General features: G+C 44.9%; 1 protein-coding gene across 1 annotated transcript in view; it reads left to right on the top strand.

Moving 5' to 3' along the window:
- Positions 1 to 24,493, top strand: part of MEN1 (menin 1) — a 553,703-nt gene that overhangs the window by 114,406 nt on the left and 414,804 nt on the right. Inside the window, exon 3 of the mRNA XM_082269638.1 lies at positions 14,453 to 14,661. Coding sequence (XP_082125764.1) covers positions 14,453 to 14,661 — 209 coding nt within the window. The remainder of the gene's footprint in view (positions 1 to 14,452; positions 14,662 to 24,493) is intronic.

Raw genomic sequence — 24,493 nt, forward strand, 5'->3', positions numbered from 1 at the left:
CCTTGGGATGTTTAAAGCTTGGGAAATCTTTTTGTATCCAAATCCGACTTTAAACTTCTCCACAACAGTATTTCGGACCTGCCTGGTGTGTTCCTTGTTCTTCATGATGCTCTCTGCACTTTAAACGGACCTCTGAGACTATCACAGTGCAGGTGCATTTATACGGAGACTTGATTACACACAGGTGGATTCTATTTATCATCATTAGTCATTTAGGTCAACATTGGATCATTCAGAGATCCTCACTGAACTTCTGGAGAGAGTTTGCTGCACTGAAAGTAAAGGGGCTGAATAATTTTGCACGCCGAATTTTTCAGTTTTTTATTTGTTAACAAAGTTTTGAAATATCCAATAAATTTCGTTCCACTTCATGATTGTGTCCCACTTGTTTCTTCACAAAAAATTACAGTTTTATATCTTTATATTTGAAGCCTGAAATGTGGCAAAAGGTCGCAAAGTTCAAGGGGGCCGAATACTTTCGCAAGGCACTGTATATGTAGATAAGTGCCACATCCTAAATGGGATAGAGACTAGTTGTTGGAGAAACATAGACTTTAAATGCACTGGGTAAATTAAAATATAACAATTTTATTGATTCACATTTTAAAATGCACAAAAGCAAAAAAAAAAAGAAAAACCATAAATACCTCGCCTCAGAAAAGGCGTTGATATATGTAGCCTATATACACATAACTAGTAGACTATAGAGACAAACAGTGGTATCTGCGGTAATTTTAGATACTTCACATCAAGGAGATCTCACAGAAGGTGACAGGTGTGTGTGAAAACAAACAGGGTAAACTGGCGCAACAAGGACTCAGAGGTGAACCTCAATAAACCTACTATGGGACCATATGGGACAGTGACGGACCTAAATGATATCTAAAAAGTCCATAAATACAACAGGTCTGTACACACTTGAAGGCAGCTTGGTCACAAGTGGAGAAGATGAACTTGCAGGGTACTAGGAGAAAAGACAAGCGCCACTCTAAGTGTAGTATGACTCTGTATTTATTAAAAATTCACCATACTGGGTACTCGCAATGTACAAGAGGTTAAAACGTGGTAAATATACTCTCAAGGGATCGGTTTGTCCAATGCCTGGGCGGGAAGGAACTGATGTGCTCCGAAGATCCGTGTCTAACCGTGGGAATCGGCGATATCCGGACCCAGGGGACACTTGCAGCGCTTCCGGCGGCGGACTTCCGGGTGGCCTGAGGAAGGAGCGCATGCTCCGACAACGCGTCGCCTACGTCATCACGCCCTACGCTTCACGCCCAACCCGGAAGTCTGCCGCCGGAAGCGCTGCAAGTGTCCCCTGGGTCCGGATATCGCTGATTCCCACGGTTAGACACGGATCTTCGGAGCACATCAGTTCCTTCCCGCCCAGGCATTGGACCAACCGATCCCTTGAGAGTATATCTACCACGTTTTAACCTCTTGTACATTGTGAGTACCCAGTATGGTGAATTTTTAATAAATACCGAGTCATGCTACACTTAGAGTGGCGCTTGTCTTTTCTCCTAGGTGTGTGTGAGCTGCCATCCACCGAGATCGACTGATGTGATTATAGATGCATAGAAAGTTCATAGAGCCAGGTTGCTCAACATGTTTCGCTTAGGAAGCTTCTTCTGGAGCTAGTAATTCAATGCTCTGCATAATTGAAATATCATCATTAGCTAGCATACAGCATATACAAATAGATTTCCAAACAAACAGCAGTATAGATATACAGGTGAACAAAAAGCAGAGAAATAAAAACACCACAATCATACATTTTGAATGCGTTTGCCACTGAGGCCAACCAAACCATAGTGAGCGGCCTGAGTGTGCTGGAGTAGACTGGAGTGTCCAGCCAGGGTTCTATGTGGGGATCCATGCAGTATATTTCAATAAAGCACAGGATAGAGGTAATACTTATATCGCTATAATGGTGAAGATAGTATTAGAGTAGGAAAAAGGAAAGGAACAATGCCTTACCTGTATTTGGTCAGTACATCAATATGGTATCGAGCACAAAGCCAAGGTATGATGACCGGGAAGGTGGAGTCAATGGCCTGGAGCAGCTTGAAAAGAGTGATGAAGGTATAGGTCATGGAGTAGAGCAAAACCACCATGTAGAGCCACAAAGTGTGAAAAAGGCATAATATAGTATTGTGCATACCAATAAGGTCCTGTAGCCAATGGTAGAGCACCCAGGGTTACTCATGCACAAGCATGATTTACCCGAGAAAGGAGGATAAGAAACACAGCAGGAAAGTAGCAATTATATGGATAGACCACTGAGAAGCAGGTTAAGCTCACCCAGCCATTATAATTATATTGTGATAAGAGGAGAAATCATATCGTGCATTCAGCAGGCACCTAAAGCAGGTAATGCTGCCTGCCAAGGTAATCCTTGATAGAGTAGAAGGCAATCTAGGAGTATTCAGTATTCTAAGAAATCATCCTCAATTGGTGTTAGAATGGCCCCACTAGAGCCAACCAAAATTGCAGCAGAGTAAGATTGTATGGGGGTTGAGCTGATATTCTTACCAACTGTATGGCCTCAGAGCGTATCTCCACCTTCCCCAGATGGGGATAGACCACCATACTAGGGCTTGTAATAAAGCCCTATTTATACGCAGGGATCCTGGGTTGCTCGTCTGCAAGAAATGACGTCACTGCCCCAGCCAATCCACTGAGCATGCGCAGAAGCCGTGGCACGCAGGCGCAGCAGTCCGTCAACCTGTGGCTGGTATCCGGCCACCCAGAGAGGAGGGCTGCAGGCACCGGGCGGAAATGCCCGGATTCCCCAACCCAGTGCCGCAGACGATCCCATCAGGAGGCGGGAATAGCCTGTGGCTTTCTGGCCACACATACACCCAAATACAGACAGCCAGCAGGGTCCAGCCAGACCGTGCCACCCACAGGATATAGTTGGCAAACACATTACTAACATATAGCTGACAATATGCAAACCTATAACATAAAACAGCTTGGCCATCAAATAGAACCAGCAGTTGATATTATGCTACTGTATAACTATTATGTATAATTGGTTGCAGATCATAGATCCTGCACCTCAAACCTACCAGTGTCTCTGACCATGTACATAAGTCAGAGTATGCATAGGGGGGATAAACCAAAAAAGACTCCAATAATTGATGTGACATGGACATTGAAAATGGGGAATGCCCAGAAAGGGGAGAGGCAAACAAGCACACCCCACATAATAGAGAAAGACAAAGGGCCAAACTTAGAGGCCCAGAACTTATACCAGAGAGATGCATGGAAAGTTGTGCGGAATGGCTGACTGGCTTGGTGTCACCCTGTTATGGGTGGCTGGCTTGCAGGAACACTGTGGTGGCTGGCTGGGTCGGTGTCGCCCTGTTATGGGTGGCTGGCTTGCAGGAACACTGTGGTGGCTGGCTGACTGGCTTGGTGTCACCCTGTTATGGGTGGCTGGCTTGCAGGAACACTGTGGTGGCTGACTGGCTTGGTGGCACCCTGTTGTGTGGGTGGCTGGCTTGGTGTCACTCACTCACCCTGGCCTGTTGTAGGTTGGATGGCTCATAGCTTGCACCCTGTGGTGGACGGCTGAGGCCAGGGCCTGTGGGTGGATGGATGGCTGGCGCCATGACCGGACTAGGGCTGCCACGACACGTCGAGTACAAAAAATCGTCGACGCGTCAGTAGTGCTTGTAAATAGCGGAAATTAGCAGCGGTAATGGCGACTCCTGGGGGAGAAAGTTCAAGCAGCAGTTCCAGCAGCACACTGAGCACAGTTCCAGTGCCACAAAAGGCAGCGAGAGCATGATCACGATCATCAAGGGTATGGGAATACTTTCAATAGAGGCCAAATAAAATGGTCCTTTGTTCTCTTTGCAAAAATGAAATGGCGTACCACGGTAGCACAACTTCTATGCACGAGCACCTCAGAAGAAAGCATCCTGGCGCACTGACAAAGGACGAGCCATCTTTGTAAGTACTAATTAACAACAATATAATTAATGCTAGCTGATGATTGCTCAGGCCGGGCCAGCTCACTTTTCTTTTAAATGGACTACAAGGCACTTTGCATTTGCAGCCCTCAGTGTCTGTCTTGCTGATCTGTGGATCCCTCAGGGCATGATTGACATGACATATAGTGGAGGAGAGCAAAAAGAACCCCAAGAAGTTTTTTAAGTATATAAACAGTAAGAAAGCGAGGCCAGAACACATTGGCCCCATAAAAGATGATAAAGGAAATATGGCCACTGAGGACAGAGAAAAGGCGGAAGTGTTAAATCATTTCTTCTCTTCAGTCTTCACAAAAGAATCGGGGGGCTACTCGAACCCAGCTTGTAAGGCCGAACTAAATAATACACCTCAGGAAGTGCCACCATGGCTAACAGAAGATAGACTTAGAGCCAAACTAGAGAAACTTAACATAAATAAATCCCCGGGACCGGATGGCTTGCACCCGAGGGTTCTTAATGAGCTCAGCCAGGTGATTGCCAGACCATTATTCTTGATCTTTAAGGATAGTTTACAGACTGGTATGGTGCCAGCTGATTGGAAAAAAGCCAACGTGGTACCAATATTTAAGAAGGGGCCGAGATATATCCCGGGTAACTATAGGCCGGTCAGCCTAACATCTGTAGTCTGCAAAATTTTGGAGGGGATGTTAAGGAACCACATACAAGACTTTAGTAATGAAAACGGTATTATAAGTAGTAATCAGCATGGATTCATGAAAAATCGTTCGTGCCAAACCAATCTATTAACCTTCTACGATGAAGTGAGCAGCCACCTAGATAAAGGTAAGCCTGTGGATGTGGTGTATCTGGACTTTGCAAAGGCCTTTGACACCGTTCCCCACAAACGATTACTGTACAAACTAAGGAAGGTAGGTATGGATCAGAAGGTGAGTACCTGGATAGAGAACTGGCTCCAGGGGAAAGTACAGAGGGTGGTGATTAATGGGGAGTACTCGGATTGTGCGGGTGTGGAAAGTGGGGTCCCCCAGGGTTCTGTCCTGGGACCAATCCTGTTTAATTTGTTCATAAATGATCTAGAGGAGGGGATATCTAGCACAATCTCAGTATTTGCAGATGATACTAAACTAGGCATGCCAATATCTTCTATGCAGGATGTGGAAACCTTGCAAGCAGACCTGAACAAAATAACGGGGTGGGCAACTACATGGCAGATGAGGTTTAATGTTGATAAATGTAAAGTAATGCACTTGGGGGCCAGAAACCAGAAAGCAAGCTACTCACTAGGGGGGGAACCTCTGGGTGAGTCTAGGATGGAAAAGGACTTGGGGGTACTGGTAGACAACCAGCTTGGCAGTGGCATGCCATGCCAAGCCGCCGCAAGCAAAGCCAACAGAATACTGGGATGTATAAAAAAGGGGATTCACTCCAGAAATAAAGAGATTATTCTCCCACTCTACAAGACTCTGGTCCGGCCACATCTGGAGTATGCTGTCCAGTTCTGGGCACCGGTCCTCAGGAAGGATGTGCTGGAACTGGAGAAAGTCCAGAGAAGGGCAACAAAAATAATTAGGGGAATGGAGGACATCAGCTATGAGGAAAGACTACAAGCCCTGAACCTTTTCTCTCTGGAGAAAAGACGATTGAGGGGGGATATGATATCAATGTACAAATACTGTACTGGTGACCCGAGCATAAGGAACAAACTATTCAGAGAAAGGAGATACAATAAGACACGTGGCCACTCACTAAAACTAGAGGAAAGGCGGTTTAACCTTAAAGTGCGTAAGGGGTTCTTCACTGTAAGAACGGTAAGGATGTGGAATTCTCTTCCACAAGCAGTCATATCAGCAGGGAGCATTGATAGTTTCAAAAAACTATTAGATGGACACCTCAAAGACCACAACACACAGGGGTATACAATGTACGGTTAAAAGCAAACACACACACGCATCATAGGTTGAACTGGATGGACTGATGTCTTTTTTCAACCTCACTAACTATGTAACAATATGACAAGTGCAATGATCTGACCATGACCACCAAAATACGCAGAGAGCAACAACATATTTTGACTGCAGCATTATTAATTACAACATTGGCCATGGATATCTCAAACTTATACAATTAATATTGTTAGCATTGAGGCTGAGCATTCATAGATGTGTAAATTGGTAATGTTATGTTATTAATTATTATTATATTGTTTTTTTTCTCAGGAAGAGGCAAAGCTGTGTACAAGATTTTTTCTTTCATAAAAAGGATGACACTGCTTGCACACCCCAAGTGGCCATTACACTTACCAATAGCATACTCGACCTGATTGTAAAAGATATGAGACCTCTTTCTATTGTAGACGGTCAAGGATTTCGTGAGATGATCAGCACATTTTACCCAGGATACACACTTCCCTCCAGGTCCCATTTCACTAAGCTGATGGAGAAAAATATGAGGAGAATTTTGAAAGATTGAAAGCGTCAATCAAAGATGTCAAATCCAAAATAGCTCTCACCACAGACGCATGGACCAGTATTGCCACAGAGGCATACTTGGGTGTCACATGCCACTTCATTAATGAAGACTGGAAGCTTACATCCTACAATCTGACCACTATGCCACTTGAAGATCGCCACACAGCTGAAAACATTGCTAACTGGGTGGAAAAAGCAGCTGAGAAGTTTGAGATATCCATGGTCAATGTAATTGCAGTTGTTCATGATAATGCTGCAAATGTTGTTGCTGCTCTGCGTATTTTGGAAGAAAAGCATCCTGGCATCTCTTCTCTCAGGTGTGCTGGTCATACATTGCAGTTAGTTTTCAACCATGCCCTGAGGGATCCCCAGATCAGCAAGACACTGAGGGCTGCGAAGTGCCTTGTGGAACATTTTAAAAAAAAGTGAGCTGGCCACTACAAAGCTTAAAGCAAAGCAACAACAAATGGGTACCCCTGATCATGCACTAATAAATGATGTATCCGTAAGATGGAACAGTACTTTACACATGATCAGTCGCCTGCTTGAACAGAGGTGGCCTGTCACTGCAACACTTTCCGATCCTGATGTCACACCACGAGGGAAGCGCTTCCTGGATTTAAAACATGATCAGTGGAGCTTACTTGAGGAAGTGGAAAAAGTCCTGAAGCCTTTTGAGTGTGCTACTGTTTTCTTGAGTGGAGAGTCCTATGTGACTGGTTCTGCTCTACCTCCTTTGGTAAAAGGCCTCCAGAATGCCATACAGAGCACAATTTGTGAGACAGCGGCAGTCAAGGCTTTCCAAAATGTTGCTGCACAGGAGATGACCTCAAGATGGGAGTGGGAAACTAAATTCAGAGATGACGATGGAGAAAATATATGTCTTATTGCAGCAGCCCTGGACCCCAGATTCCGCAAACTAAAATTCCTGGCAGCAGAGGATAGTTTAAAAGTTCACCTCAAGGTCCAAGCTCTTGCTCTTGAAGAGAAAAGAAGATATATGGAAGAGCAAACACATCAATGTCAATGTGAGGAACAGGTTCAGTCAGCCAGTGCACTGAGTCCAGACATGAAACTTTCAGAAAAGAGGCAAGTGTCTATGTTGGACTCTTTGCTTGGTTCAGATTCAGATGAACACCACAGTAATGGTGAGGATGACACTGGTCACATCCAAGATCCAGAAATTCACAGTGAAGTTGTGAGGAATGAGATACACATGTACTTTAGTGAGCAGGGCATTCCAAAGGAAGAAAACCCACTGAAATGGTGGAAGGAAAATGAAGGGAGGTTTCCCATCTTGGCCATGCTGGCAAATAGTTACTTGTCTGTGCCTGCAACATCAACCCCATCTGAAAGGCTTTTCTCAGTTGCTGGCAACATTGTGACTAAAAAAAGAGCAAGCCTAACTGCAGAGCATGTCGATATGCTAACCTTCCTCCATTGCAATGCTATATTAGATAAAGGCCCCCAACCTGTACCTGTTGCACTCTTGGGTTGTATTGTTGGACTTCTTTAAACTACAAGATGGCTGTTGGCTGCCTTCAGGTAATCTTTCCTCAGTATTGGCCATTATAATTTGCACAGTGTTGAGCGGTGCTTGCTTTTTGTTGGACTTGGCTCCTTTAAAACTATGTTAGTTTTTAGGTATGTTTTAAATTTACAAGTAACACACCAAAAAAAATACTGGTGAACAATAACACTGTATATGTAAAACATACCTAAAAAGTAACCAAGTTTTAAAGGAGCCAACTAGTCCCAACAAAAGCACTGCTCAACACTGTGCAAAAGTAATGGCCAAAAATAATGGCCAACATAGCAGAAGATTACCTGAAGGTTGAGAGCTGACTTGTAGTTTAAAGAAGTTAAAGTGTTAGGCAGATATGGCATTTTTCATGCCTGATGCCCTAAAGTGTTTGGCACTTTGTGTCTCTCTTGTATTTTTGCACAGTTGCACACAGTGTTGTTGAGCACCGCAGTGCTTTATAATTTATATGGCATTTTGAATGCTTTTGGTTTTGAATTAATGGCATTATTCCTGCCTGATGTTAAAGTGTTGTTTACATTTTATTTTTGCCACTTTAACTTGAACCACATTGAAGTATTTTTTGGAAAAACTTTAATAAAAGTTGAAATATTATATTAGAAGTTGTACGTATCATTTTTTTGTAAAGTTATTCAAAGGATTATTTAACTAATCAAAGAAAGAACACTAGATTAAGGAAAAAAAGAGAAAATTTAAATGATCGTTAGATTAGTCGACTAATCGTAAAAATAATCGATAGATTAGTCGACAGACAAATTAGTCGTTAGTTGCAGCCCTAGACCGCACTACAGCTGGCTGTACACGAGGCTGTCTGAGGCGTGGGAGGCAGTCTTAGAATGTGTGCAGCGGGCAGTGAAATGGTGTCGCATATGGGCCGCGCAAGCGTGGGAGGCGGTGTTAGTTGGCAAAACGTGTGTGCGCAACATACGCAATGACGTCACGAAAATATCGGTAAATCTAAAGGCCGATTCCGATATATCGGGGAAAGTGCATATCGGCCCCCGATATATCGGTGTTGCCGATAATCGGTCGATCTCTAGTTTAAAGTTAGTATGAACCATGTCCTTATCCTCTCCGATCACTTGAAATTCCATCGAAAGGTCCTCACACCCCCCTTCCTGGAAAAGACTTTCAAGTATGAATAGTGCTTTATCTACTGCAATTTCCATATTGCTAGGGGCTTTAACCTCCACTTTTGCAGATCTTTCATCAGGGCCTGGCTTGAGGGCATAGTACCTCTTTACTGTAAGGCCTCTGATGTATTTAAGATCCACAAATAGTTCAAACCGATTAGGTTGGCTATCAGGGGCAAAATTGAGCCCTTTTCGTAATGAGTTCAATTCGGTGTCTGTAAACACAGAACTGGACAGGTTGTATATTTTAATTTTAGAGTGGTTCCTATTCATCTCCTCCTTCTTTTGGGCTTTCTTTCCTCCCCTCTTACCTCTTCTTTTTTTTCTCTTTCTTCCTTTTTTCTCACTGATTGCCTTTGGGGAGTGAGTTGAGATGTTTTGAGGCTGTAGGAGTGAACCCCCCCCCCACAGCCCCCTGCTCTAAAACAGTAAGGGGGTGGGACTGCGATTCCTCTCGCTGGTGGCAGTTAGTTGACAAACGGACTGGACTTGTTTTGTCCGATGGAGCATCATTATTTCTGCTTTCTTTTGTCCCACGGGGGGAGAAGGAATTGTCAATGGTCAAACTTGACCCTGTAGGAGTATCAGTGGTCCTATCGGGGTTTCCTACGGTGAACCATATTTGAACCGTTTGGTATGGGATTCCATCTCTACATTATTTCCTGGGTGGGGCTTATTTTTCCTGATGTTATTGGGGCCAGTACTCCTTAAATTCTTATTGGGTTTATTGTTATGATGGGAGTTGTGCCTCTTCTTTCCTCTAGTTTGGGCCTTTGTCCCATGGTTGCCCCTAGGAGGTCTGTTGCTTTCTACCAAGTTAGAATCCCTACCACTTGCAGGACGTGGACCTCTTTTTCAGTTAAATTCATGCCCCTTCTGGTAGTCCTGTCTATCTCTGTCAAATGTTCCAGATTTTTTTACTTTAATAAGTAATGGTTGTGATCATCTTGCACCCTGTGCCTTGCTGAAGATCGGGGATAGATGTGCTTATGTCCATATACTGATATACACAATACAATTCAGTATATACTATATATTCTTGAAAAAAATTTAAAATGTAGTATGGGCAAGGGACTTAAATACAGCCTCACGAGCCCCTTTCCCCTGTCTGCTCCCGACAACAGACAATGAGGGGTATGTTTCAAAACTGACTATCTGATCATTCACTCTATTATACCAGGTGTTAAAGGATGTAATATCAACAAGAGACCAATTCCTCTTGTATATCCTTAAGATCTGCATGTATTTTATCCAAATAGCTCTTTCCTTGTGTTACTATAGATTTGAGGATTAGCTTATTGCATTCTCTCAATTTCCCTAGCCATTCAGCTTGAAAGTCTTCATCTAACCCAAAACACGTTTTAGTAAGTCTCAAACCTCTTGCTATTCTATCTACCTCAAGGTATTTTTCCATAAGCTGGATGTCCCACCACTGGGTCATTTCTCTCTCCAAAGTGTGTTTAAATTTATAAAAAAGAGACACCATGGAGTCTTCCCAGTTCAGTGTCTGTCATCCTTCTGGACAATGTCTGTTATATTCCGCTGTTCATACAAATCATTGCTACTGCTAAAGCCTTTGGCCAAGGAAAGTTTTCCGTGTTCCCTCTCTTCTATGGATAAAACCATATTGGATATCACTATAGTATATTCTGGGATCTCAAGTGCTCTTAGGAAGAGTCCGTTCTTCTGCTGCTGGAGTCCCCTCTTGTAACTATTCCAAAACAAATTTGCGATGCATAGCACCTTGCTCCTGCCCTCAGAACCAGAGCCCCCCAACCACTCCTTCCACGGAACACTTACTTGGCATCCCAAATGGCTAAGGCCTTGCTGCCCTATAAGACCGGGGTAGTCCAAAAGTGCTGCAAACAAAAAACAGAAAGGGCGCACCGGCCTAGCACATTATCCTCAATATAGGCTTTATTAGTAAAAGATAAAAGGGTCTACTCCCAAACAACGGGGTAAACCAGCATATCAAATCCAAACATCGGGAATAATTTGTGTAAATGTCCATTAATGTCAATTGTAAATTAATCAAATGATTGAATAATGGATATAATAATATTATGCCCACTTATATTCCATAGAGTTGCTGCATATGGTTGAATTTGCATAGAGGAGTGTAGTATTATAACCGCACCCACGAGGGAGAAGTCCTCCAAGGCTCCACAGATGAGGCATGAGCCATTTTTGCTATATAAACTGGTGGTTTTGACATGGCCCATTGGCTCTGAGGAAGAGGGAAGCCTCGAAACTCATCAGACTCTATTTCATCAAGGGCATTTCCACTAATTATTCCCGATGTTTGTTTGGATTTGATATGCTGGTTTACACCATTGTTTGTGAGTAGTCACTTTTATATTTTACGAATAAAGCCTATATTGAGGATAATGCGCTAGGCCCGTGCGCCCTTTCTTTGTTTTTTTTTTTTTTTTGCAAGACGACATGTCATCCTGGGGTGAGTCCTGCAAAGATAACAGCATATCTTTAAGTACAGTGTTCATAAACAGGCTGACTCATGGTAGGAAATTCTTCAATAGTCAGGAAAGTTCCCTTGTATCCTCCCAGAATCTGTGACCATGCTAGCTGCTGGGCTGCATCCAGAGCCATCCATCCTGAATTATGCCTTGGTGGGACTAGGAGATTGAGGTGTAGGAGGGTAGAATTGTGGGCTTTTAGGGGAGCCACTATTTCTGTTAATATTAGGCTTGGGTGGCTGGGGATGGGTACTATGTGCAGGGTTAGAGGGTGTGCCGGAGCCATCTTGCCTACCTCCATGCATCTGCTGAGTGAAGAATGCAGTCAGCTTCTTTGGTTTCCTCTTGTCCTTGTCTTGACATGGTGGATCACCCAGATGGGGTGGTTGAAAAGGCTCCTGGATGTCTGCAATATGCTGTTGAATGTCCCTGGATGTCAGAGCTCTTCTCACACGCTGCCATCACAGTCCACGGCTGACCACGCCCCCATGAGTGTTTTTTTAAAATATATTTGAGCAGGGTGGATAAAAATCAATGATTTTTTTTTTTCATTTAAATCAGATTTTTTCATGTTATCAAATGTATTTTATTAAAATGCTTTTTTAGTAACTATTATTTCTAATAGTTTTTTAATTTAAGATGCATTAATAATTTCGTTTACTCAGCATGGAAGGGAGCTTAGTTATGTAGCACGAGGCCGTATATTCTGCAATATTTACATTTCTGGTAAATTCATTCAATGAATCCAAGCTCTGCAAGCTGAGATAACATGCGCTGCATTGATGCATTCACACAGTTTCACAGTAACCATGAGATAAAACTAAGTTCAGGACTATGCCTCTATCCCATTGTTTTGCAAATCTTTGTTCTGTACACTACAAATTGAATGATTGAATTGGCGCTGTCGCTCTTTTACTAACATGACCGCTTATTATTCTAAATCAGAAACCTTCATTTTGTTTGCAAATATTAAAGATTCAAACTACTAGCAGGAATAAGTCCTTGCATTTAAAGAGCACCTGTCATTTCGGATTCATCATGGCAGCACCTGTTAGCTGCTGCTGCCGCCATGTCCCTCGTCTTGTATCACTGCCGCATCACCAGCCATGCCATTAAAGTGAATAGGAGTCAACAGTGGGTCAGAGATGACAGTTGCTCTTTAAAAATCATAATTAAAATCAAGCCTTTTTACTAGTGATTTAAATTAAATCCACCCTGTATTTTAAGTATAACTGGATTAAACTGGAGGTGAGCAGATTGGTACCAGACCAGACCCAGCAAAAGGATCACTACCCGTGGTATTCATTGACTGAGCTGGATACTGAAGTCTGGAGAGTATTTGATTCTGAAAGCGCTGAGACCATATGGTCATATGTAAAAGATGAGCGACCAATTTTTTCACTGGTCGCTGGTGGAGGTTTTTTCTGAAGGATCACTATAGCACTATTAGTTTAGAAGTGGATGTCGTTGGGTATAGAGGACAGTTTACCTGCGGCAGATATTGTTTATTTGGACACTTATTTTTTTAATTTGTTTAATCGCCATATCTCGGGTCGGTCATGCTATGGACTAATTAAGGACATTTTAAGGCTACATGTGTTTCACACACACCAACCATTTCAGTTGATATTTTATGCTTCTTAAGTACAATGTATGGTATAGAACTTTTAGTTTGCATGAGTTTGAACAGGTGCACTATTTATACCAAATACAAACCTGAGGTGGATGAGATCCACTGGTGAAAAAGTGTACCGAAACCCAAACAACGAAGGGCAAAAAGAAGAAAAGGCCAGGGGACCATATGTATATCTAATGAAATAAAACAGGATGGGATGCCCCGTGTATGGGAAGCATGGGCTAAAAGGGTTGCCTGGTGGATGTTCTCTCCATCTTGACTGGAGGGTATAAAGCCCACTTGATCTCTATGTATCAGAGAGCGAATGATTTATATTGACACAGTTAGAAAAAACATTAGCTAGCAGCTTGACCTTGAGGTTCGGAATCAATATGGGTTGAAAATTGGCCCATGAGGTATCGTCCGTGTTAGTCGTAGATATCATGGAAATGGCTGCAGTTAGGGTCTCTGCCCTAAAAGAATGTCCATCAAGGCAGCAGTCAATATTGGGATAATAAGGTCGGCAAACTTCTTGTAATGCGTGGCTGAGAAGCAGTCAGGACCTGGACGTTTGTGGGGCTTCGGTGCTTTCTGTTTTAAACTGAATAGGTTGTTTGCGGTCACAAGGAGACGGTTCACATATACTTTAATATTCCCAAATAGTTTAAGTGCCCGTTCACACTGGTGCAATGCGGGAACCCTGCAAATCCACTGCGGGTTCCTGCATTGCACCCGACTCGCAGGCAGTTTACACTGCTCTATGCGAACTGCTGGGAGTGTCAATAAAAAGTTAATGACACACCCCAGATTAGTATGCATATCGCAGAGCAAACTGTCAATTTGGACAGGAATCAGATCGTGCAAGTGTGAATGCCCATGCGATCTGATGCTGGTGCGGACTAAAAAAAGGGTCCTGCACAACTTTGGTCTGAATGCGATGCGAATTCCGCCATACAATCTGTATGGCTGAATTTGCATCGCACAGACATCGCATGTGCATTGCAGAGCAGTGCAGTGTGAATCACATGCGATGTCTGACTTCGCTATAGTGTAAACCGGCACTAAAACCTGAAATCAGACATTTCTTTTATATAACCGTAGATCTTTAGATGCCTTAGTGTATTTAAAGTAGACAACCCAATTTGCTTTTCTATTGGCAACCCAAGAAAGGATCGAATTGTGGGAAAAATAATACTGTAGTGATGTTAACACTTTTAAGCAGTGTTTATTTACTTTTCCCTGTTTTGTATGTTTTAGGAACAAAGCTTGACTCACCTGGTGTGGCATTTGCAGTTGTTGCTGCTTGTCAAGTCCTGGGTCTTTCAGATGTGCATTTAGCTCTTTCTGAGGACCATGCATGGGTTGTATTTGGAAAAGAAGGGGAACAGACAGCTGAAGTAACCTGGCATGGCAAGGGTAACGAAGACCGAAGAGGGCAGTCTGTAAATCCAGGCATATTAGAAAAGGTGAGATGATGCTTTAACTATACACTGTATCTCTATAATATTATTTTTATCCATATTATTTAGCACTTGGCAAATGAGCTAAAGTTCCTAAAGAAAATGTTCAGGATTGATCAAAATCATCCTAACCCCCTATCCTAGTTTAAGCCTTAACCCTAACATCCAGGTGCCTATTTACTTCTCCCCAATTCTCCAGGAAAAAAGCTGCATACACTGAAGGCACCTGGGTGGGGGTTGACATTTAAATAGGTCAGGAGCTGGGTTCTGCTTTTATAAAGCCCGAAGGTCCTTTAATGTAAAATTATTTCAATATTTTAAACATTGTCTGAACTAGATAATATCCACTTGCCGCTTAACCATTTCAATACCAAGGACTTTTACCCCCTTCCTGCCAAGGCCAATTTTCAGCTTTCAGCGCCGTCCCACTTTGACAATTGTGTGGTCATGCAACACTGTACCCATTTTAAATTTTTATCATTTTTTTGGTGGTATTTAACCACTACTGTGGTTTTTATTTTTACTAAATAAACAAAAAAAGGCTCAAATAAATTTAGGCCAAATTGTATTCCGCTACATTTCCTTGGTGAAAATAACCCAAATCAGTGTTCATATCATATTATTTAGTCTGTAGGCAAGTTGGACTCCACAAACTATGGTATACACCCTGTTCCAAATTATTATGCAAATTATATTTTTCTCATTTACCTAAATAATTGATGTAAATAACAGTCAGCATAATTCTCATGTTATCAACTATTAAAGCGGTTGTAAACCCTAGGAAAAAAAAAAAAAAAAACCTGCAAGACAAAGGTATAATGGGCTAGTATGCATCGCATACTGAGCTTGTTTCATGAGCTCGTACATCATTGTTGTGCTTCCGTGCCATACAAGTTCCATCTTGCAAATTTTACAGGTGACCACCTTCTTTGCGTCATTTAAATTAAAATGCTCCCATGCCTTAGAAGACTTGGGTCGCACACTTTTTTTCTGCAGTCATTGTGTCAGCCATTTTTATAATGCGTTTTTTTTTTTTCAGCTTGAAGTTAAAAAAAAGTGCGGAGACGGAGTGCAATTTAGTTATGTAAAGTTTAAAAAAAAAAATATTCTTCTATATTTATATGCACTGCAGTGTTAAGTTGATGAATAACCCCCCGCCCCCGGCAACACCAGTGATGGGGCACTGTCCCCCCCCCCCCCAAGGCAACGCCAGTGATGGGGCACTGTCCCCCCCCCCCCAAGGCAACGCCAGTGATGGGGCACTGTCCCCCCCCCCAAGGCAACGCCAGTGATGGGGCACTGTCCCCCCCCCCAAGGCAACACCAGTGATGGGGCACTGTCCCCCCCCCAAGGCAACACCAGTGATGGGGCACTGTTCCCCCCCCCCCCCCCCCCCCCAAGGCAACACCAGTGATGGGGCACTGTCCCCCCCCCCAAGGCAACACCAGTGATGGGGCACTGTCCCCCCCCCCCAAGGCAACACCAGTGATGGGGCACTGTCCCCCCCCAAGGCAACGCCAGTGGTGGGGCACTGTCCCCCCCCAAGGCAACGCCAGTGGTGGGGCACTGTCCCCCCCCAAGGCAACGCCAGTGGTGGGGCACTGTCCCCCCCCCCCCAAGGCAACACAAGTGATGGGGCACTGTTTCCCTTATTTTTATAAAAAGACCACCTAGTTGTGCTATATGGACGTTTTCACTTATTTTTCTATTATAATATTGCACTTTATAAGGCATATTATTTTTATCTGGATAAGCTTTTATTCTATTTGGTGGGCTGCATTGCATGGACAGGACACTGACTGTAGTAGCACTGTAAGCTCGGCACTCACGTGCTGCTGCTTCTCTTAGTTCTCTCCCTCGATCTGACTCACTGACTTCCTCACTGAAGTCAGCAAGAATGCGGAGAGGAAAGGCAGAGAGGAAAGGAGGGGGAGGTCACGGAAGTGCCGAGCTGTGAGAGACAGCGAGTGCAGCCGGCGGCTTCACAGAGGAGAAAGGCAGCTAAAGTCTAGAACGCAGCGCAACTAATCGGAGGATTAACTAATCGACAATGACAATCATTGACAACGATTGTAATTATCGATTATTATAGATTTTGTCGATTTAGTTGTTTCAGCCCTAGTAATTAGTAAGAGGTATGGCACGTTATTTGAAATTGTCATTTTCTTTCGTTCATTGACGGACACAGCTCTCCATTGTTTAGAACCATAGGGTTACATTGCCCCCTACAGGAGTAGGACACTAGGCAGAAAAAAGACTTGGCTATGCCTATGGGCAGTCCTAGGAGGTATACCCCACTCTCTCTGCTAGAGGGCTTCAGTTTTTTTCCCTGCAGGGATCTCTGGTCCTGCCACTTTTTTCTTCCTACTGACTTTTTTTTTTCTCCTGGTTTTTTCCTGTGAGATCTACAATCAACTGCTGGGTGATGGATATCTTGATCCAGTGGCCCCCCGAAGCATGTGCAGACCAGAGCTCCATGCTGGGTCGGCTGCGACGGGCCCCATCCTGGCCTGGGGCGGCCAGCGAGTTAATGCCGTGCGAACACATTTGACCAGGCGCTTTAGTCTGTGTCAGTGTTACCCTGGCTAACAGCCCCCCCCCCACTTCAGTGGAGGGGAGGTTCTGTCTTAAGAGTTTTACCTGCACGCACGCTGGATCGGTAAGTAGATGACCCCTTCCTGGATGGTGTGGGTACTCCTTGAGGCTGTGGGCTAGCATTTCTACATTCCCAGGTGTCTGTGTCCACCTGGCCTAGGTAGTGGGGGCACTGTTTCCCCCCTTCACCCTTGGCTTGTTTTTTTTTTTTTACTGGGGGGTTTGTGTCACTTGGGCTTGCCTGCTGCAGCTGTAAGGCCTGGAGAGCGGATGACTGGACATCCACGGGTTCTCGCTCCACGTGGTCAGACCCTCCAGTAATTTAGGCTGTGGCTTTTCAGCCTACTGGCCGGACACTGTGTGGGGTTGACCCAGTGAGGGCGGCTGAAGCCACCATTTTCCATTAGAGCTTCCGCACTCCCCTTCGCTTCCTCAGTCAATCCTGGCCCCCTTGAATCCGTGCACTTGTTGCCAGCCGTCAAATAATTTAGGCCTCTGCCTACTAGCCCGTGCGGCAGTGGGCACCCCTTTTTTTTTTGCGGGGGTTCAGGCGGCCACCTTTATGGGCCCTCAGTCAGTGGCCCCCTGTGTTTTTGTTTCCCGGTAGTGCCCCCCGCCCTCCCTTGCCTCATCTGTCGTCGGATACTGAATCTGGCTCTGTCGCCATGGATGTGGCCCACCCTACAGGGTTGTAGCCATGCTCCCTGACCTATCAGATAGTGAGGATGATTCCTCCACAGCTGTAGCTGCGCTCAGAGGGACTGGTTGATGAACGGATTACATCCACGCAGGATACTTTCCAGCTGGAGGCTGCAGCTGAGGTGGCTTCGGACGTGGCCATCCCTTTTTGACCCTCACCAGCCTCTCAAATGTCAAAAGTGTTTCCTTATCCCCCTATTTTGATAAATTTGTCTATATAGAATGATGGAATGGGAGCGTCCAATATGCCCCCTTGTAGTTCCTAGACGCTTTGCTGTGAGGTACCCCTTTGAGGAATAACTTCTTAAGAAGTGGACTGTCCCACCAGTGGTGGACCCTCCTGTCTCTGGCTTTTAAAGATCTGGCTGACAGGAAGGCGGAGGCCGTGGCCCGCAATATGTTCACTATTGCTGTCTCGGCACTTAGGCCAGTCCTGGCCATTGCCCTGGTGTCACAAACTGAGTGGGCTAAGCTTTTGCGCTGTGACCTAGAGGGTGAGCAGGTTCTCCTTGCCTTTGCTGAGTTGGCGGACCAGTTGGCTCAGGGGGTGAAGTTTGTCTGCGATGCCTCTTTGGATGTGGCTCACCTGATTTCTATCCTGTTTCAGCGGGCAATGGTGCTTAAGCGTGTATTGTGGCTTAAGTGATGGTCTGTGGACCAGACTTCTAAAAAAGCTCTGACTGATTTACCCCTTTGAATCGATCGCCTGTATGGGGCTACCCTATATGAAATTCTTGAGAGTCTCACGGGGGGGGGGGGGGGGCAGTGCCTTTCTTCCACAGTCTGGGAAGGAGAAAGCACTTTGTTGCAGATGTGGCCCGTCTTTCTCGGCTCACAAGGTTTTTTTTTCCGTCCAATGGCGAGGGTTCAAAACCTTTCAAGTCATCCTCTGGAGGTTCTGGGGGAACGTCTTCCCTGTTTTCGGGCCCGTGGACCTCCTTGTGTCCGGTTACAAGACAGTTTCGTTCTTGCCCTCGGGAAGGGTCCTTCCCTTCCAATGTGTGTCTGTCCCTGGATCTAGGTCTCTTTGGAGCGGTGCAGAACCTGTTGCTTTAGGGTGTGATTGTTCCGGTTTGGAATGGTTTTAGGATTTTTATTCAAGCCTGTTCACGGTCCCAAAGAAGAATGGCAAGGTACGTCCAGTTCTGGGCCTCAAGGCCCGGAACTGCTTTTTGTGGGTACAGAAATTCAGAATGGCGTCCATTCCCGTGGTGGTGGCATCCTTTCATCAGGGGGACTTTCTATAGACATTGAGGATGCTTACCTGCACATTCCAATATGTGCCCGAAACCAGTGCTTCCTCCATTTTTGCTGTAGGAGAGGAGCATTTATCGGTTTGTGGCGTTACCCTATGGTCTCGCCTCCACTCTTTGGGTCTTCACAAAAGTGTGGGCCCCCATTCTGGCATTGCTACGTCAGCATGGGATTGTGGTACTGGACTACCTGGACGACCTTCTCTTGTAAGCGGAGTCCTCTGCTGCCGTGATGGACGACATAGAGATCACTCTGCAGACCCTAAAATAGTTTGGTTGGCTTCTAAACTACCAGAAGTCTGCTCTGATTCCATCCAGGAAATTGGATTATCTGGATTTGACTCTGGATTCAGCTATAGCTAGATTGTTCCTTCCTCTGGACAAACTCCAGAAGTTGAATGCTGTGATTATCTGCTGCTGTCCGGCAGGTGGTCCTCCCTCCTGACTTGCATACTGGTGCAGGGCCTGATGGAATGTACCTTCGAGGCGGTTCCATTGGCACAGTTCCACACAAGGTCTCTTCAAAGGGAGATAATGGTGAAATGTGACAAGTGTCTGAGGTCTCTGGACAATCCGATTCGGGTTGAGCCATGTAACCAGGAAGTTCCTGAGCTAGGGGCTTTGCTCTTTGGCAGGGCAAATATTTTCTACCCTTGTATAGGATGGTGGTCACCATGGACGCCAGTCTGTCGGGGTGGGGTGTCTTGGGTCTTAGCTTTGATCAGTGTTGTTTGACGTTGGAGGAATCCAGACTACCGATCAATGTCTTGGAATTTCAGGTGATCAGGCTGTGCCTGGATCACTGACGGGTCGACTCTGGGGGCTCCCGAGATGGATCCAGTCGACAATGCCATGGTGGTGGCGGCCTATGTCAATCACCGGGGTGGAACAAAAAGTGTGTTGGCATATTGCATAGATTTTTTGTGTTTGAAAAAAAAAGGAGGGAGTGGTTTGGAAATGGGCGGGGGGAGTGGTTTGGAAAGTGGCGGGTGAGGAAGTACTCGTGTAGAGCTCAGTCTCCCTGCTCCTCCGACCTTGCCTAATCAAGCTCAACCTGGATACAATTGAGGAATGCGAGCCGCAAGGAAGCGTAGGTCCAAGGCTGCCACTACAACTAAGACCCCTAGGGCCATTAAGGCTAAAGCTGTAAAAGCTGGAGCACCGGAGAGATTGATCGTTGCAGCAGATATCAAGGAGTTTTTTTTCTCACTCACAGACCGAGACCCAGACGCGAAGTAAAAGTTTCAAGATTGCGGAGCAATACGCGGCTGAGGGAGAGACAGGAGACGCAGCACTAAGGGTTCAATCGACATCCCCAGCCTCCCTGATGCTCTCGGCGGTGTCTGAATCTGTGGCTGTGTTTGATATCGTACCGGATGCCAGTCCGGATGTTCCGGACAGCTCTGCAACTACAACTGCAAATATCTTAACACAGCATACACCCAATCAATTGACTCTTCGAGCAGATGCAGAGCTGCGGGCCTTGTTAAGTTCCCTACCCAGTAAAAGAGACATGGAGGCGACGGTACAGCGTATTGAGGAAGCCCACAAGCAAGAGGTGCAGGTAATACGAAAAGAAGTACAGACACTGACAGACGGGGTCTCACAAGGGGAAGTGACTGTAGTGGCAGTGGAGCAGAGAATCTCCAGATTGGAAACATCCTTGACATCACATACTGATATCTGCTTAACTTTACAACTACAGATAGAAGATATGGAGGATAGGAACAGGCGAAACCATATACGCCTGCGGGGGCTCCCAGAGGTAACGGAAAAGGAGAACGTGAATACCATCTTTATGGAGGTAGTAGTGAGCCTGTTGCGTGAAAGGATGCCTTCTAATTTAGAGTTTGATAGGGTCCACAGGGCCCCTGGCCCTAAATCTGGAGACCCTAAAAGACCTAGGGATGTTGTATGCTGATTCCACAGATTCCAGCATAAGGAGTTAGTGATACGGAAGGCCTGGGAAGCAGATATGATTGACTTTAAAGGGATATCATTAAATCTGTTACCCAATATTTCTAAGGCCACTTTGTTCCAGAGAGCTTTGTTGAGGCCAGTTTTGGACCTAGCCAAGAGTAAAGGGGGTATCCCTTTTCGGTCAGTTTTCGTAGAGGATCCAGTTTCTTTAACCTGAGAACACCGGTATTTGGAAGCTTGCTTTACCTTCTTAGAGACTGATCCTATTGAAGTGCCGAATTGGCTCCAGCTGATCAAGCGTCCTAATGGACCGGCTGGTAGTCAACGTCCGTTATTGCCTTGGCAGAGTGTGTCACTTTGGGAGAGTGTGCCACCGCATAGGAATGGGACCTCAGATACCCTGGCTACCAATACCTCTGATGATCCTTGTGATACAGTGAATACTAACCGGAGACAACCCATATGAATTATCATCTAATCACTTAATTATTAATTAACACCCGACTTGATTGCGATATCAAAGTGAATATTTTGTACTAACTGTACTAACTTCACCATCCCACATTGACTGACATATTGATATATTGACTGATCTAGGGGATTCTCCCCTTCTCTTTCTTTTTTTCCAGCATATATATATAGCTTGTATGCAGCTTACATACAGCTTATATACAGCTTATAAGTAGTTTATATAATTGAAGAAATTTAGAAGAAGGTGTTTAAATGACAAACCCACTTTTTTTCTTTTTTAAATATATATATATATATATATATATAACAGATAACCGATTTCTCGTCTCTCATATTCAACTGTGCTGATGAGGATAGTAGCAATATAAGGGGGGGTGGGGGGGTGGGAAGGGTGGAGTTGGGACACGTTGGGTGTCCACCACTTCCCTTCACTTCACCCAGGATTGATATGGGACCTGATGCTATCAATGTTACAAGAATTTTTTTGATTGTACGTTCAATATGACTCAATATGACTTACCTTATTGTATGATTTATATGGATAGCAATGTAGCAATGGGGTGGTAAACATTACATCACGAGGGAATCTATGAGAACTGCATCAATAATATAGCCTACTATAGTTATTTGACTACATACTATTGTCTGTTGCTGTCATAGATACTACTAATATATGATGTTCTGCAATTGATCCCTCTGGACTAGATGAAAAATTTAGAAAGCAGGAGACATAGGAGGACCCTGTGGATAAGAAGGGAGATGGAGAGGGGAGGGAGAGGAGAAATAACACTAAAATACTTTTTTTTTTTTTTTTTTTGAAGATGGTCTGGTTAATAATATTATTACTGATAAGACTTTCTTAGCACCTTGAGTGGAAGGTATTTCTCTGAGTTCGTTGTTGAATTCACCACCCACTCCTCTGGAGTTTTAATACTTCTGACACTCTGTTACTAAACTGAAGGCCTATAGCAGATAGGAGGATGTATGCCACTTAGGACTGCCCATAAGCGTAGCCAAATCTTGTTTTTTTTTTTTTTTTTTTTTTTTTTAAGCCTAGTGTACTACTCCTGTAGGGGGCAATATAACCCTATGCTTCTGAATAATGGAGAGCTGTGTCTTTCAATGAACAATGGATTTATCGGTAAGTACAAAAATTCAATTTTTTGTTACTTTTATTGGAAAATGAAGATAAAGTGTTACCGTCACCAGTGCAGTACAGTGTCCTATAACTGGTGTGGAAGTGACCAGGGACACTGACCATGTGTGAAAAAATAAATAAAAATTAAAATTTAATATTTTTGAATTTTTTATTTTATTTTTTTTTACCATACTGTGACCAGAGCAATACAGTGTTACCATAGTTGATGATTTTTTTTATTTTTTTTATTTGAATTTCACAGCTATAAGCAAATAATTTTACTGAATGACAGTGTGTAGACCAGCCTTTCTCAACCAGTGTGCCGCCAGATGTCCTGAGGTGTGCCGCAGAATCATGACCCCCTGCCGAACTGCACATCGGCACTGTGAGGGAGCTCCGTCAGCTTCAAAAGTGAAAGTAATGGGAGGAGGAGTGTGCTGTGCTCTGCTTCCCCCTACAGTGCAGTACCCGGCTGAATGAGAAAAACGTTCTGTGCTAGAACGTTTTATAAGGCCTTTATACGTGCGTGTGTGTGTGTGTACACGTGTCTGGATTTGTGTACGTGTGTGTCTGTATATGTGTATGCGTGTACGTGTGTGTATATGTGTGCACGTGTCTGTATTTTAGTATTTGTGTGTGTGTGTGTTTACACATGTCTAGCTCCTTGCTGGGATCTCTGGTCCTGGCAAAAGTTTTCTTTCTAGATAGTTTTTTTTTATTTTTTTCTCCTGATTTTTTTTTTTTCTGTGAGATCTACAAGCAACTAAGCCGGATCTGGGCGACGGGCTGGATATATAGAGCCAGTGGTCACCCCAGTCGACTTCGCGCTAGGTCGGCCGCGACATAGTCCCACCGGACGAACACTGGTCCTGCGAGTTAAGCGTCTCGCCAGGTCGCATACGACCGGTCTAGGCCCAAGTCACAGCGTTCCTATTGGCCGTCAGCCCCCCCCCCCCCCACTCCGGCAGAGAGGGGTTCTGTCAGGAGATGGCGCCCGCATGTTCCAGGTATGGTATGTGAAAATGTTCCTCCCTTTCCCCCTGGAGGGTTTTGGGGTGGACGCGGGCCCCTCCTTAGGTCGGTCGGACTCTCGCACCCCCCTGGGTTCCCCACTGTCCTGTCACGCACCCCCTCTTACCGGTCCCCCCTCTCCCCCCCTCACTACTGAGGCTATTGGACACTTGAAGCTACTCCTGGGGGCTGGCACCGGGATTAAGGCCGATGGTGGGGGCAGGGTGCGACGCCAGCGACCGGACGATCGATCGTGCAGGGGGATTCACCTACCACTTCCAGGACCCCCTTCCAGTCGATCCCGTCCAGGTGGCTGGGGGGTCCTCTCGAGGGCCCCCAGAAGCTCGGCAGGCCACGCGGGGCCGCCATTTTCTTATAGCCCATGTGCTAAGAAAGTTTGGCGACCATGTTGGTACAACCGGCGGTCATTTTGCGGTGGATTCCTATTGAAAATCGCTAGTGGCTATGTTCGTGGAGTCCTATACTCTGGTGCGAACACTCGAGTTTTTCTCTGCTAATCGAGATCGCTGCAGACATGTGCTGTAGAGACATTCTGGGCCTTCCTGGTACATCTCTGGTGCGGGTGGTGAGTCGGGGGGGGGGGGGGGTCTCTTTCTCTTTCTGCGGTGGGACGTTCTTTTAAAAAAAAAATATATATATATATATATATATTTTTTTTTTCCTGCAACTTTTTGCTGAAGGGTTCCCCTGGTGCAACATGGACCCTGAGGAACTTTCTTCCCCACCTGGC

The sequence above is a fragment of the Pelophylax lessonae genome (genome assembly GCF_965119305.1).
Source record: "Pelophylax lessonae genome assembly, chromosome: 10".
In the NCBI taxonomy this organism is placed as follows: Eukaryota; Metazoa; Chordata; class Amphibia; order Anura; family Ranidae; genus Pelophylax; species Pelophylax lessonae.